The 16,539-nt window shown below is 36.9% G+C and overlaps 1 protein-coding gene across 2 annotated transcripts in view; it reads left to right on the plus strand.

Annotated features, from left to right (window-relative positions):
• The first annotated feature begins 578 nt into the window (after positions 1-578).
• gnmt (glycine N-methyltransferase) overlaps positions 579-16,539 on the plus strand; it is a 29,012-nt gene continuing 13,051 nt past the window's right edge. The window contains exons 1-5 of one of the 2 annotated variants that reach the window (XM_058749292.1): positions 579-921; positions 8,182-8,309; positions 8,401-8,514; positions 8,595-8,737; positions 12,886-13,010. In XM_058749292.1, coding sequence (XP_058605275.1) covers positions 716-921; positions 8,182-8,309; positions 8,401-8,514; positions 8,595-8,737; positions 12,886-13,010 — 716 coding nt within the window. In that variant the 5' untranslated portion in view covers positions 579-715. The remainder of the gene's footprint in view (positions 922-8,181; positions 8,310-8,400; positions 8,515-8,594; positions 8,738-12,885; positions 13,011-16,539) is intronic. The other variant, XM_058749291.1, reaches the window with a different exon arrangement.

The following is a 16,539-nucleotide window of genomic DNA, read 5'->3' on the forward strand; positions in this document are numbered from 1 at the left end:
ACATTTTTATAATTTAAACTATTTAACTATTAACTAATATTGACTATTAGCTTTTCATTTAACCTACGAACCCCCTGCAGTTCCTATATGAACCCCAGTTTAGGAAACCTTGACCGAATGTAATGTTTAATACACTTTATGTATATAACAACAAATATAATATGTTTTCTTTTTATTTGCATTTTATATCAGTATGATATAAGATTATCCTACTTAAATCAATGTGATAAACAAGTTAGGTGTACGTTACTACAATTTTTGTCATGTAATTTGGAATCAGTAACGGACTACAATTTGCGAGTAATGGCCATCCCTGTACTTCAGCATCAGGTTTTACTTTACTTTTAACTTCAGAAGCAACATATAATATCGTTTAGGTCCTAATGCCCATGATTCTACAATATTATCCTGATGTCCAATAGTATTATATCAATCACACTTTTCCTGACATTTACTCTTTAAACTTTTTTAAAAATCTGACGAAACATAGGTCGGATGTGTATCTTCCAGCCTGGACACGTCATTATAAGTCTCGGCCAATGGAAATGTAGGCGTGAGTGTATTCGCGCGTCCGATTGGTCAAAAGTTTCTGTTTCAACATAGACGCGATATAAGTGTGAACAACATGAGCATGAAAAAGAAACTCAAACAAGACAAGACAGGAGATTAATTCAGATCCGGAAGACGAACCGTTCACGTGGTGTGATAATTCAGTATGGTGGACAGTGTTTACCGTACACGCTCTCTCGGTGTAGGTGTAGTTGGTCTTCCTGATCAATATGCCGACGGTAAAGCAGCGAAAGTGTGGCTGCTGTACATCGGAGACACTCGAAGCAGGACAGAGGAGTACAAGAGCTGGTTGCTGTCCCTGCTCAGAAAACATGGGGTACAGAAGGTGTTGGATGTAGCCTGCGGCACAGGGTATGACCTAACTTAAATAATAATGTTAATAATAACTTCTAAAATAATAATAATAATAATAATAAAAATGTCTGACAAAATGTATGTAGCCTTATGGAGTTTAGTCCAGACTGATTGCTATGTGGTTTACCTAACTCCACCTCTCAGAAATCTGGGTCATGTGGTTAGGCATTGAAGCTGAAGGCATTTTGGCTGAATTACACAAAGGCTTTGTTTAAATATTCTAACACAAGACACATGCATTTGTGTTTGACTGCCAAAAACCTGTTTGAAATTATGCTTCGTAAAAGTTCAGTTCAGATTTTTGTACAACATATGACCACTTCAACATCTGCTCCCTGCTAATGAAACATGGACACTAACTTGTCTAATAATATCTGCTGCTGCTGCTGGCCAGTGCTGTGTAGTAGTTGTGTTTGGAGAGTGGCTTTATGGACAATTGTTAACTCAGCATAACCTGCAAGACCTGTTTTCCATTTAGATGAACTGGGCATTTGTATTCTCCACACAGCGACGTCTGTAGCAGATATTTATATATTTATATTTATAACCAACTTTTCTTCCCTAATGTAATGTAGTGAAACATCTTATAGTACAAAAAATATAGGTCTGGTCTTCATCTGTTTGGAATTGATTGAATCAAAGAAAGTTGTTTTGCAAACTAAATGGAGGCACATCTGAATGCAAGTTTTCAGTCAGTTGCGGAATGACAAGTTGCTGGAGGGGGAGGGATTGAAACTTGGCTGACCATTGGACAACCTTATTTTCCAGCCTTAACACCAGTTCAAAGAAATGTTCAAATGTTGTTGCGAGGGGGATACAAGGGAACGTTTAGAAAAAAAATGTGTTTGGATAAACTATAAATACTGCAACATTCTTTATAAAAAATAATAATACAAGACTTAAATGCATGTTTCAAATTGAATCACTATTTTGTGCATTTGTATCATTGACAAGTTTTTCTAAATGTTAAAATGTAAAAAATGTTTTTTTTCATGTAACTATATTTAAAATTTAGTAGAACTGCCATGGATAGTTTCCTCAAAATTGATGAAATATTCACACCATTAAATATTTACTGTGCCTTTATTACATCTTGTCATTATAACAGCATCATTCTGTTCCCTGTGATTTAATCAGCCCTAAGTCTGAATTTCTCTGTGTGAATGGATGGCACAGATTCTGCACTACACATACTGAAGTATATGTGACATTCATGGTGTTTAGCATTTGCTATCTCACTATATAAGGGCATGAACTTCATCTCCAGAGCAGCTCTGAGAGTCACTTCACCAGCATTTCACCATTTAATTTGATAAAACAATCGTATATCACAAAGAAACTTTGTCTTCACGAGAAGCTGTCAAAATAAAAGTTTGGTTTAATATGTGAGATATATTACTATAGTACAGAATGTACTTCTCTAATAATAATGATAATAATAATAATAGTTGTTATTGTTGTTGTTATTATATTAATTATATTTATAATGGACCTTGTTTTACATTTCCATGTTTCTCAGAAGCAGAAGTCATAGTAGTTGGATAAACTTCTATAGAGGTAAACGGGACACTACATTCAATGTATTTGTGTGTGTGTTCCAATTTGTTCAAATAGCAAAAGGAAAAACTCACAGCTTTCAGAAAGAGATAAAAATAGAGAGAGGTTTAACAAATTTACAGTCACTCCCACAGCTGCAAACCCCCTTACAGTAGCGGTTACTATTTGATTTGTTACTGTTTGTTTATAATTTAATGCAAAGGTACTAAAGTATAGTATATTTTCATTTACATTTTAAATGAAAATATTAAAAAACCTTGTAAAACAGGAATTATGATGCTGATTATCATTTAAATGCATCAACACAGTCAGTGAAACGGGTCTAGTGATAAATGGTAATCAAACGGAAATGTTATATATATATATATATATATATATATATATATATATATATATATATATATATATATATATATATATATATATATATATATATATATATATATATATATATATATATATATGAATTTGTATTATCACAAATTCATAAAAATCATTAAAAAGCAGAATTGAAATAATAAAATTTCTAAAAATCATAGGGAGCTTTTATTGTAAAAAAGATAAATTAAGTTGTTAAAGTTTTATGAATTCAGTTTGTTTAAATTTATTTATTACAATTTAATAATTTAATAATAATTACAATTTAACAATTTATAAGTTTTTTGACTTAAGTTAATTAGACATGCTTTTTGGTTCCTTTTAAAACAGAGTCCAGAAATAAATAAATAAATAAAACCAAATCCAGAAAAATTAAAATGGAAGTTCCAATTGCATGTAGGAGTATATATGTGTTAAGAGTGTGTAATTATGAGGGACAATTTCTCCCTTGTAAGGGGTCCCTGGCCCCAAAAAGTTTGAGAAACCCTGTTTTATAGTTCTTATAATACTATTAAAATTGTTTTTGATTGTTGATAACTGAGCTGTTGAAAAACAGAGACAATCTTATAGACTTCCATAGGAATCGAGAAATGTGGAAGTAACGTGCGTCATGGAGCAACCAATATTTCCAAACAATCAGTAGTTCCAGCATTGAACCCCATTCATTTTAGTGTTTCTCAATGCATTTTTGACATTTCAATCTAGCCAGTAGTGGTATAGTAGAGTCCATCTATCTATCTAAAGCACTATTTTAAGCTTGCATTCATTAATATTCACTTGTTGTGTATGCTTATGTGAATATCATAAAATAACATTAGGATGTGAGTAATTAACCTTTCTAAAATTAAATAAATAAATCAAATCTAAACTTATACAAATCTAGTGTTTGAGTTTGATGATATAAATTCTAGATATATATTCAAATGCAAAACCTAAAAAAAAGGCAATACTCTTTTGAGCAACTAGGCATCTAGTGGCTAAACCATGACATTGCATATGAATATTAATTTTTCTGGCCACCAGATGCCTCTAATTTTCCTCTTTGCATTGGAATTTAAAAACCTTTTTTTTCTATTTTAATATTAAATGCTATGCTAATTGTAGTTTAAATAATAAACATATTAGGAAAAAATATTATTTTAAATTACTGGATAATTATTGCACAAATATTATTTCGTACCAAAAATGTCCGCAAAATATTAAATAAATATTGAACTAAAATACAGAACATTTATTCAAATGATAAAAAAAGTTACACTTTAGGTATCCGACTGTAAAGCGTAGGCAGCGTTGTAATCAATACACATTATGTGTTAACATTTACCAGAAATTGCTGCAAATATAGTGAAACTGTTGTCTATTCTATGTACATATATTATATTACATTATATTATATTATATTATATTATTTAGTGTTGGGTTCTAGTCCACCTAAGTAAAGTCCAAGTCGAGTCAGAGTCTTTAACTAATCGAGTCCAAAATGGGCTGAGTCAGACTCAAGTCCGAATTCGAGTCCAAGTAGTGAATTTATTAGTATCTTAACATTGTTTTAACCTTTACAACTAGAAAACCACAATGCCCATTTAAATGTAGCAAAAGCAATCCTCTAATTATTAATCAAAAATCTAAACTCACAAAATGCAATAGTGTCCTGCTTTGCTTGGCAATCTTAAAGTCATGTAACAGAAGTTATGGCTGAATTGATTTATGTATTGTGACGTATTTCAGTGTGAAACAGTTTTAGAATGTGAAAAATGAAAGGGGCGGGACTTGACTTTATTCATTGTTAAAGTAAATGTATAAATTCAAGGGTGGGGGTAAAGGAGTAGGTATCTTGGTGAATGGGACCTTAAGAGCAGAAAATTCACCTTTTATCTCAATAAAAAAACAAGCTTTTTATCATTTTTACGATTTTGAATGAAATATACAAGTATCCAAACTTCTCCTCTCCAGCCATCCTACAACATGTCCTCTAGATCCAATCCCCTCACACCTTCTCCAAGTAATCTCTCCCACACTCTTACCAGCACTCTCACATCATCAACACATCCCTCCTCACAGGCATTTTCCCCACTGCGTTCAAGCAGGCTCGGGTAACCCCACTGCTCCAAAAACCTACATTAAACGCTTCTCTTCTAGAAAACTACAGACCGGTCTCTCTCCTTCCATTCATAGCGAAAACACTCGAACGAGTTGTCTTCAACCAGGTAACATTGTTTCTTTCACAGAACAACTAACTGGACGCTAAACAGTCAGGTTTCAGGAGGTTTCATTCAACTGAGACTGCACTACTCTGTCACTGAAGCCCTGCGAATTGCAAAAGCCGATTCCAAATCATCAGTCCTCATTCTGCTGGATCTATCTGCAGCTTTTGACACTGTCAATCATCAGATCCTCCTGTCCACCCTCTCATCACTGGGCATCACTGGGATTCCACTTCGCTGGTTTGAATCCTATCTCACTGGTAGGTCTTTCAGGGTGGCCTGGGGAGGGGAGGTATCCAAAGCACATCAACTAGTCACTGGGGTTCCTCAGGGATCGGTTCTTGGACCCCTCCTCTTCTCCACATACACTACATCACTTGGTACCATCATACAGGCACATGGCTGCTTCTACCATTGCTACGCTGATGACGCACAGCTCTATCTCTCTTTTCAACCAGATGATCCAACGGTAGCTGCACGGATCTCAGGCTGCCTGGCGGACATCTCTGCATGGATGAAAGAACATCACCTACAGCTCAACCTGGCAAAGACTGAGCTTCTTGTCTTCCCTGCCACTCCGACTCCACAGCATGATTTCACCATCCAGCTAGGTACTTCTACAATTACCCCATCAACTTCGGTCAGAAATCTTGGTGTAATTTTTGATGACCAGCTGACCTTCAAAGAGCACATTTCAAAGACTGCTCGATCTTGCAGGTTTGCACTACACAACATCAGAAAGATCAGGCCCTTTCTGACGGAGCATGCTGCACAACTTATTGTCCAGGCCCTTGTCATTTCTAGGCCGGACTACTACAATGCTCTTCTGGCTGGACTTCCATCGAACACAATCAAACCTCTACAAATGATTCAGAATGCAGCGGCATGACTGGTCTTCAACGAGCCCAATAGAGCCCACGTTACACCTCTCTTTATCTCCATGCACTGGTTACCGGTTGCAGCTTGCATCAAGTTCAAGACATTGATGCTTGCATATAGAACAACCACAGGCTCAGCACCCGCCTACTTCCACTCACTATTACAAATCTACATCCCCTCCAGAAGTCTGAGATCTGCTAGTGAGCGACGCCTCATGGTACCATCACAGAGAGGCTCAAAATCACTCTCCAGAACATTCTTGTTCACCATTCCTGTCTGGTGGAATGATCTTCCCATCCCTATCCGGAATGCTGGATCCCTGTCAATCTTCAAACAAAAACTGAAAACTCAACTTCATCCTAAACTTAAAAAAACCCAAAAAACTTTCTTTCTCTTTATTTATTCCTTCCCTTGCTAGCTTGTACTTATTTGAACAATGCCTGAGACTTGGTGTTACGAGCACTTCCTCTTTCTGATTGCCTCTTCAAGATGAATCGCTTTAAGTATTCCCCAATTGTAAGTCGTTTTGGATAAAAGCGTCTGCAAAATGACTAAATGTAATAAGAATTTTGAATGATCAAAATTAGTTTGAGTCTGCAGTGTTTTGCTTCAACCCTAATCAAACACACCTGAACAAGCTAATCAAGGTCTGAACGAGCAGTGAGTGATTTTCTCCTTTTCTTTTGTTTGATTAACATTTATGACTCAGTCAGTGGCTGCAGGTTTACACCGGTTTCACACCGCACGTGTAAACAGAACGTAAGCAGCGCATATTTTTTTCAGCGTCCGCAATAGTCTCAAACTCAATTCCTGGAGGGCCACAGCTCTGCACAGTTTAGCTCCAACCCTAATCAAACACACCTGATCCAGCTAATCAAGGTCTTCAGGATTACTAGAAACTTCCAAGCAGGTGTGAGCTGCTTGGAGCTAAACTTTGAGACCACTGGATTAGAGCATTCACACCGCATGGAGGCGGCGCGAGTCTATTTTTGCTGCGCCACTTACGCTGAATTAAAGCCATAGTGTATTGTTCTTGATCAAAATTGACCCGATTGACATGAAAAATAACAAATGTTAACACAAAATCATGTAATTGAGGTGTTTGTTTACTTTTTATCATGTAAACTACCTATATACAGCATGCTATTTACATATGTGTGGGACAGAGGGGGACACAGTCGTGGCAGAGTATGCTGGCCATATCATACATCAAAGCATATGGCACACAGTGTTCAGAGGAGAATGCTGGAAAATACGACAGAATTGACGATACTCTGTATTTGCAGTTCACAAGCCACGGTTCACCTGCGTGTGACAAATACTGCCAGTATGAAAGCACAATCAAAGATTATAGAAGCCCATGGGGTGAAACTCTGATGCTTTTTTTGGTAACATCCACTAGGTGGCGCGTCGGTAGCGCGGCTGCCATTTTGGAGTGAAAATTCCAACTGGAAAACAGCATAGATACACAAAAATAGACAGAATAACAACGAAAGAGAAGTTAAAGTGGAATAAAAACGCAATGTTGAGCAATCCACTGCAAAAACTTTGAGGGAGGGAGACATACTAAATATGCTGTGGTTGGGGGTCCCCAGGACAGGTTTGAGAACCACTGATCTAGAACATGATGCATTGCTGTGTCTGTCATAATTAAATAATTCTGGAGAAAGTGTCTGTGTGTGTGTGTTTACATAAGTTTTTTTGTTTACAGTTTTCCTTTACTATTAGACAATACTGCAAAAACAGTTTACTGTCAAGATGTTATTCCAGTATTTGAAAACCGTCGGCTTTCAAATACTGGACAAGACAAAAACGCATGCGAATACTGAATATCACTTTCGTGGCCCTGCTGAAAAAAAAAACGCTAAAACCAGCCTTGGCTGGTCACAGCTGGTTTTAGCTAGTTGTTCTAGCTGATCTCCCCGCCTGACCACCTAAGACCAGCCTAAAGAAGTTGCCAAAACCCCTCTAAAACCAGACTGATGACCAGCTAAGACCAGACTGGTTGACCAGCTAAAACCAGCCAACCAGCTTGAGCTGGTTTTAGCTTTGTTTTTCAGCAGGCTGATGCATCGAGTCAGTGACGTGTCCGTCAACTGTCCCTGGACTCGGTTGGACTCAGACATACAGTATTTTCCGAGTCCAAGTCAAGTCCTTTAAAAATTGTACTCGAGACCGAACTCGAGACAGAGTACCCCAACAATAATGTTGTAATTATTTATTTTTTTTTTTTTTAAAGGGTGGATTCCATCATGTTGGTAGAAGAGGGATTTAAGGTGGTTAGTGTGGATGCCAGTGACAAAATGCTCAAATATGCTCTTAAAGAGAGATGGGAGAGGAGAAAAGAGCCTGCCTTTGATAACTGGGGTAAGTGGAGATCCCTGTTTTGAGTGGGTGACTTTACTGTTATGCGAGAATCAGTTAACTGTTTCTTCATGGTCTGGACTTTTTATTTCAGTAATTGAGGAGGCCAACTGGCTAACGTTACCAGAAGATGTTAAAAAACCTGGAGATGGGTTTGATGCAGTAATCTGTCTAGGCAATTCATTTGCTCATTTACCAGATTTCAAAGGTAAGAATACCAAAGCAAAAAAGTTGTAATATTTATTTTTTACGGATTTGTCTATTTAACCACTTTCTCATATCTCACAGGGGACCAGAGTGATCACAAGCTTGCCTTACAAAACATAGCCAGCATGGTGAAACCTGGAGGGATCCTAATCATTGACCACCGTAACTATGATTACATCCTTGAGACTGGCCAAGCACCCCAAGGAAAGAATATTTACTATAAGGTATCTAAAGGCCCACTGAGGTGTGCTGACCTTATTTTCAATAAAACAGGAAGTTATGGCTAGACACATGGTGTGGGTCCTCCCCTTTTTTAAAAATAGCCAATAGTGTTTTGTTTGTCACAGCCTCATAGGGGACCTAACACAAACAGTTTTACCCAATCTCATGTTAATCTTAGTACCTATAGAGTGGTATTGCATCCTTCATATCTCCAAAGAGGGTTTAGTTTTATCATATTTATAAAAAAAAGATACAGCTTTAAGATTTTCTCCGTAAACAGCTGAGCTCCTGGAAGCGTGTCGTGGGGACCGCTCCATCTTTCGGTATCAAACGATGTGCAAATCCAGCATCGAAATGTGCCTTATTTATAAAACATTTGTCACCCGAAATGACAGGAACAAACAAACACACTTGCAAAACTCTGTTGCTGCCCTGGAAAAACAAACCACATCTAACATCAAACTATACTGTTTCAAGTAACACTGGGTTCTTTGGGAAGCTGAACAAGGTTATCTTTCCCTCACAACCAAAACCACACTTCTTTTGAGACATTCTTCTTGAGCAAGTCTTGTGCAGTGATGGGCGTGCTCTTGATCTGGATAGCATTAGACCCCCCCCCTTTAAGTGTAATAGATTACCCCTTTAGGCCCTGTTTACACCTGGTACGTGCATTTTTGTCGATCTCATCACAAGTGGGCAATGCTAAAGACAGGTGTAAAGGGAGTCTGAAAGTTTTTGAGCTTGTCCACTTTCGACCATTTCCAGAAATAAGTCAAAAACTCATTCGACTGGATTGCTTTAGTAGCCTAGACGCTCATGTGGGAGCTACTAAAGGCTGCCTCCTCTCTCTAGCAGAAACGTAGTCCGTTGGCTTTTTTCACGTTCATATGTAAATTTATCACGCAAATTGAATAAATTAATTCACAATATTAGAATCAACGATCAGAAAAAGCCAATAGAGTCATGGCCAAAAATATCAGCACCCTTGCTAAATATGATCAAAGGCAGCTGTGAAAATTTATCTGCATTGTTAATCCTTTTGGTCTTTTATTTAAAAAATTCACAAAAGTCTAACCTTTCATTGGATAATAAAAATGTAAAATGAGGGGGGAAATGTTTTTCTCAAACACACGTTGGACACAGAACTAGAAATTCTTATGAGTAATCTCTGAAGTATATTCCCATTCATATTCACAATTTTGAGCACTTCAGGGTGATTATGAACATGAAATTATCTTCCTGTTTCACAAAAATATAAATAGGAGGGAGAACAAAGCCCAAATTCCCTTATGCCGAGTTCACACTGCACGATTTTAGCCATATTTTTCACTCGCCGGCAGGTTTTGATAAATCACAGACAAATGCCCAAAATCGGAGGCAAATCGGTGCTTGTTCACGCGAGTGACAGTCGTGCAGTGTGAATTATCGAAGACGCGATCTGAGAGAATTGCCGATGCGTCACCAACGCACGCGAAATATTTGGCATGCTAAATATCTGGAGCTGTCGGCGATGCACACAGCGTGATTGTGAAATGATTTCTGACTGAAAATATATATACAATTATATCATACAGAAACAAGCCGCAACATCAACAGTTACTGCAAAATGATTATTTATCTCTCTTTGCAGAACACACAATCCCTGTTCCCTGCATCTCCCTCCGGTATAATCTGTTTTTATTTTTGTAGCTGGAAATTTGCGCACAGAAAATTTGCGGGCTATATATATTTTTTTAATACTTCCAGTCTTGCTCATCTGACGCACGCAGGTTCTCCTTATATTTCCTTATCACTTTTTGCATGTGTTTTGTTGTGAAACGTAGTTTGCGGATCAAACAGTTGTCGACGATTCTTCCTATTGTGAAATCATGCAATGTGAAAGCCCCTGTCGCCGATCCATCGTGCAATGTGAACACTGCAGCGACTGAATGCTACCCTAGATGGTTATGCAGTGTGAAAACAACGGCGATCTGATGAGCTTGAAAATCGTGCAGTGTGAACTTGGCATTAATCATCCATCACAATGAGAAAAACTAAAGAATATATTTCTGATGTGCAGCAAAAGATAATTGAGCTTCACAAATTAGTGAAGTGGCTTTAAGAAAAGAGCTAGAGCGGTGAAAATTCCCATTTCCACCATCAGGACAATAATTAAGAATTTCCAATCAACACAAAATGTTACGCAACTGCCTGGAAGAGGACGTGTATCTATATTGTCCTAATGCACGGTTAGAAGGAGAGTTTGAGTGGCTAAAGACTCTCCAAGGACCACAGCTGGAGAATTGCAGAAAATAGTTGAGTCTCGGGGTCAGAAAACCTTTAAAAAAAAAAAAAATTGTCAAACAGCACCTACATCACCACATGTTGTTTGGAAGGGTTTCAAGAAAAATTCTCCTAGCTCATCCAAAAACAAACTCCAGCATATTCAGTTATCCGACACGACTGGAACTTCAAATGGGACTAGCTTCTATGGTCAGATGAAACTAAAAAAGAATCAGCTTTTTATCAGCAAACACTCAAGATGGGTTTGGTGAACAGGGATAAAAAGTACCCCATGTGTACAATGAAATATACTACTGTATTTTTAATGATGTGGGCCTATATTTCTGCTGGAGGTCCTGGACATCTTCTTTAGACATCATGGATTCTATCAAATGCCAACGGATAAAAAAATCAATAAGTGACTGACTCTGTTAGAAATCTTATAATGGGCCATCTTTGGATCTTCCAACCGTACAATAATCCAAACACAAACCTCATAAACAACACAAAAATGGGTCACTGAGCACAAAACCAAGCTTCTGCTATTCCAGTCCTCTGACCTGAACCCTGTAGAAAATGAGTGGGGTGAACTGAAGAGAAGCACCACCAACATGGAGCTGGGAATCTAAAGGGTCTGGAGTGATTCTGGATGAAGGAATGGTCTCTGATCTCTTGTCAGGTGTTCTCTAACCTCATCAGGCATTATAGGAGAAAATTTAGAGCTGTTAAACTGGCAAATGGATGTTTCAAAAAGTGTTGAATAAAAGGGTGCCGTTAATTGTGGCCAATGTGTATTAGAGAAAAACAGTTATTTCATAATGATATTTCTCATTATCCAATGAAAGGTTAGATTTTTGTGAATTTCTTTTAAATAAAAGATCAAAAGGATTAACAATGCAGATTAATTTTCACAGCCTTCTTTGATTATATTTACCAAGGGTGCCGATATTTTTGGCCATGACTGTACATGCACCCGCCCATAATTTTAAGTAATACAGTTTGAAAATGCTGGTGCATGGCACCGGTGTTATCTCTTTTCCTGATCATTGCTGTTTATAATGTAGAGGATGTCTAAGCATTTGCAATGTTTGATTGCGCTTTCATTGCACTTTAAAATACAGTCTACACAATTCTGTGTAGAATTCAAATGAGTTGGATACATTTTGTGATCTGTAATGACTCGTGCATGTGATCCACTCTGCGATATTGTGTCTCTGAACTGGAGCACACTGCGTGCTGTGGAGGTTTGCGTGACTTCATTCACACTACAAGAAAGCATGTTTAAACTGTCTGAATCGCTCCCTGTCCTCTATATAGTGCAATATGTGGCAAATGCCTTATATAACATAATATATTAGTGAAAAAATCTAAATCAGTCATCAAACATTTTGAATATTTATATCTTCTAAATGTGAATTTTGTTAATGTTTTGGAGCACACTGGCTCATATTAAAAGCACTTCAGTTTTGTTTTCAAGGGGACTTTAAGAATCCAACTGTGTGGGACCACAATTCACTCTATTGTATTTTAAGAAAAGCCTATAGACTATAATTATACTTGGCTCTTGTCTGAAATCATGCATCCACTTGATTCTTTGTATTGAGGATTTTACATCAGGGTTAGCTGCAAAAATGTGAACAAAGAGACAAATTCTGATAAATATTTTGTCAGCTTTACCTACCTAAAAGTAGTGCAGTAAAATGTGGATTCTGAGAAACAGTGTTGAAGACTGAAATCAACACGCAACAAACAATTCTGTGAATATTTGCTAGCTGCCTGTTCTGTGTGATGAAAAAATTGTGTTTGTTTTTAAGGCTGTTTACTAAAAGGCTGTTTGTTTGTGCTTATGTAAAAGTCCAATAATTCAGATTCAGGGCTTGTTTTTCAGAGTGACCTAAAACAGGACATCTCCACCTCAGTGCTGTGGGTTAATAGCAAGCCTCACATGATCACACTGGACTACACTCTGGAACTGCCTCAACCAGTGGATGTTCAGACTCCACCTGATACAAGGTACTGTGACCTAAGCTTCTAGGGGGGTCAGTTTTTGAGTGGTTGTGATCTATATGTAATTATAGAGTACTCTGGAACATGGATGTAATTACAAAAACAGAAAACAATCAGAGTTAGAGTTAGAGTTATCACGATACCATAAATATATCTTACAATACTATACCAGATGGATTATTGCAGTACAGAGAAGTATCACAATATCACGCAATGCCATTAATTCATAATTCAAATCTACAAATATCCATTCATCCCTCTCTCTCTCTCTCTCTCTCTCTCTCTCTCTATCTTTCTCTCTCTCTATTTATTTAGGGTGTAATGGTACACAAATATGACGGTTCGGTACATACCTTGGTTTTAACGTCACAATTCGGGTATGATTTCGGTACAGCAGGGGGGAAAACTAAACTTTTTTTTTTTTTTTTCTAAAAAACTATATATTATAACTAAATCATTTCTTTAAATACATTAAATTATAGTTAATTTTCTTAGTGATAAAAATCTACCTCCGCTTATGCTTAAAACTATAGGGAGCACTTTAAGGTTACAATTAGGCCTAACAACTTAACCCAAACTTAAATTGAATTACTATTTATTTCTAAACTCAACTTCAAAAAACAAAATGTATGCAAACATGTAAATTGCACATAATTAAATTTTTTAATTAACTGATAAATAATAAAATTTCTAGGCTGTTTCTAGGCTATATATTCAATTACACACTGGCTGTCATAGCATGTTTCATAACAGATTAATTTAAACATACATTAAATAATTAAGACTAACAGGTTTAGTAAAATAAAATGAGTATATGGTGTAATATTTCGCGAAATGCTCCTCTCTAGACTTAATTTCTCTAGTGAACCAACGAGCTGTGGACACTGATGACTTGCTGAAGTACATGAAACACTACGTGACATTTTATCTCCACGCTGTTTTGTTGACGTCTTTCCTTGGTTGAAACACTAAATGAGCAATTACATGAGGCATGAGATGTTCAGTCATGTTTATTCGCGTTAAAATTAGTAGTACAGAGTAAGGAATGATCGCGTTCACTCGCGCTCCGCTCTGGACAAGTCTGCGGCGCAGATCCGGGAACCGGAGCTGATCGCGGCCGCTCTAGTCTATGGTGTCAACACGGTCTCACTCCCAACTCGTCATATATTGACGCTTGGTCAGGACCCCTTGGCATCGCTTTTTGACGCTCAAGGTACCCCCTTAGCGTCATTTTTCGACGCACAGGGTCCTCCATTGTTTTCAGTTGTTTGTCTTAATTTAATGGTTTTCATGCATTTGTATTAAATATAAATAATTTTATATAAATTTATACTTTCATTGGAGCACATAACCCCTACCCTAAACCTACCCACTTCAGAACAATATAAAACACACAACAGGCAAATAAAAGTACAGTCACAGGTATTTATTGCAAAAAACAACCATAAACAAGCAGTATAAAAGCATTACAAACATGTCGTGCTCTTTATGCCAAGAAGAGAGTAAAACATAAGGTTTTAATCGCTGAAAATGATCCTGCTCCGTTAATGCGCTCACATCTCATTCAAAAAGATACTCCCGTAGCATGCCGCAATCGGTCACAGTCACGAGACACTCAAGAGCCAATTGCTAACGTAAGGCTTCTTCTGGCCGCATTTTTTGAATTCGCACACAGTAGTGATGGGAAGTTCGGATCATTTTACTGACTCGGACCTTTGAGTCTCTCTCAGCAAAATGAACGAATCTTTTTTCCAAGTAATTTCGTTCATTTCGCTCATTTCATTTTAGCAAAATATAACTAAAATGTTATGTGCTACTTCCCTAACATATCTACTACGTATGAAAATGTTGATCACACTACAAATAATACAAAACTATAATGGTATAAGAAACAGAAAATATTAATTAATTGTTTACTTGGGTCTTTAGTCTACGATGGCGTTTTAGTGTAAATATAAAAAATCTAAGATAAAGTCGAAATGTTTCGAGAATTTAAATCGTAGAAATTAAAGTTCTAATATTTTGAGAGTATAGCCTATATTGCGCATGCAAATGGACCACATTTAGAGCACCGGGAGAAGTTGCCAGGCCACCGGAATTGATTTGAATATTGTTGCGTCCGAGCGGCCGCATCATCTTACTGGGATGTCAATTAAGGACTTGCGGAAACGGCTTAATATCAAGAATATGATATTTATTAACAGACTGAACAGGAACAACTGTTTATCTTAACATCAGCTCACACACTCAATCAACATTCCTTTGGGGGTTGCTGTAGTTCTCTTATTTAACCATTTTTTTAATACACTACAAATATATGTGGGATTATTAGCAGAAATCATACTGTGTGTCATACTCGCGGGGACAGTATGCTTGGAGATAATATTTCATGTCTTCCATTGCATTCATTATTTGTAGTGCTCCAGCCACCCAATAGCTTAAGCTTTGTGCTTTTAGTGCTTTTTAATATAAAACAAAGTCTCAGCTTTCAAAATCAGTTTCATAGCGAAGCACAAATTATGTGTCTTACAATAATGTGATTTTCAAGATCTTTAATATGGCGTGACGGATCGCTGTATTTATGTTAATAAATTAATTAAATAATTGTGAAAATTCCACCACCTACTCCGCAAAAACGTCTGTGGTGTCCAAACATTCATTCCTCACATAGCCGGTTTAATTAAAGCACAATAAAATGTTCTAAAGGTTGAAGTGGACTCAAATGTGTTAACATGCGTTATATTGTCTTTTCTGCTGTAAACTTTAAGTGACTATTCACAAACTGTTTTATTCATGGTATACTGTAAATCAGAACATAATGTTTAACGTCTTCCATTCATTATTTGTAGCGCGCCAGCCAACCAGTAATCACAACAATGTTGTGCTTTGTTGCTTTTACACACAGCTCAGCTTTCAAATTCTGTCAGTTTTATAATGAAATTTAGTTTATAGCAAGATATAAAGTGAAGGAACATCATAAGGCATGGAAAAAAAAAGTTTAGCCTAATTTATAATGAAAATAATGTCTTGTCGTTCGTTATTGTAATCGGAAAGATGATTGACTCACATGCCACTTGACAAACACATTATTGCAATATAGCCTACATACTGTTTGTATTTTGCTATAAAACTGACAGATTTTGAAAGCTCAGATTTGGAATATATCCCTGTGCTCCCAATCCGGGCCATTTGCATGAGCAAAAGGCTAGAATAGCCTATCTCAAAATATTATAACTATAATCTTTATTCTCGTAATATTTTGACTTTATTCTCATAGTATTTTGACTTTCTTCTCGAAATATTACGACTTTAATCTCGTAATTTTCTTTTCTTTTTTTCTTTTTTTTTTTTATGTGGCACTAAAACGCTGTCGTATTAGTCTATGAATAGCTCACCTCACCTCTTATCTGACAAGTCTTCGGGTTTGAGTCGTTCATTTATCACGTGACAGCCTCATAAATGCAGTCTGAGCCGGAAAGAGAATCTTTTGAGTCGTTCGTTCTTTTGTCACATGATGTGACAGCATTGGATAGAT

Source organism: Onychostoma macrolepis, chromosome 17, assembly GCF_012432095.1.
Source record: "Onychostoma macrolepis isolate SWU-2019 chromosome 17, ASM1243209v1, whole genome shotgun sequence".
Classification (NCBI taxonomy): Eukaryota; Metazoa; Chordata; class Actinopteri; order Cypriniformes; family Cyprinidae; genus Onychostoma; species Onychostoma macrolepis.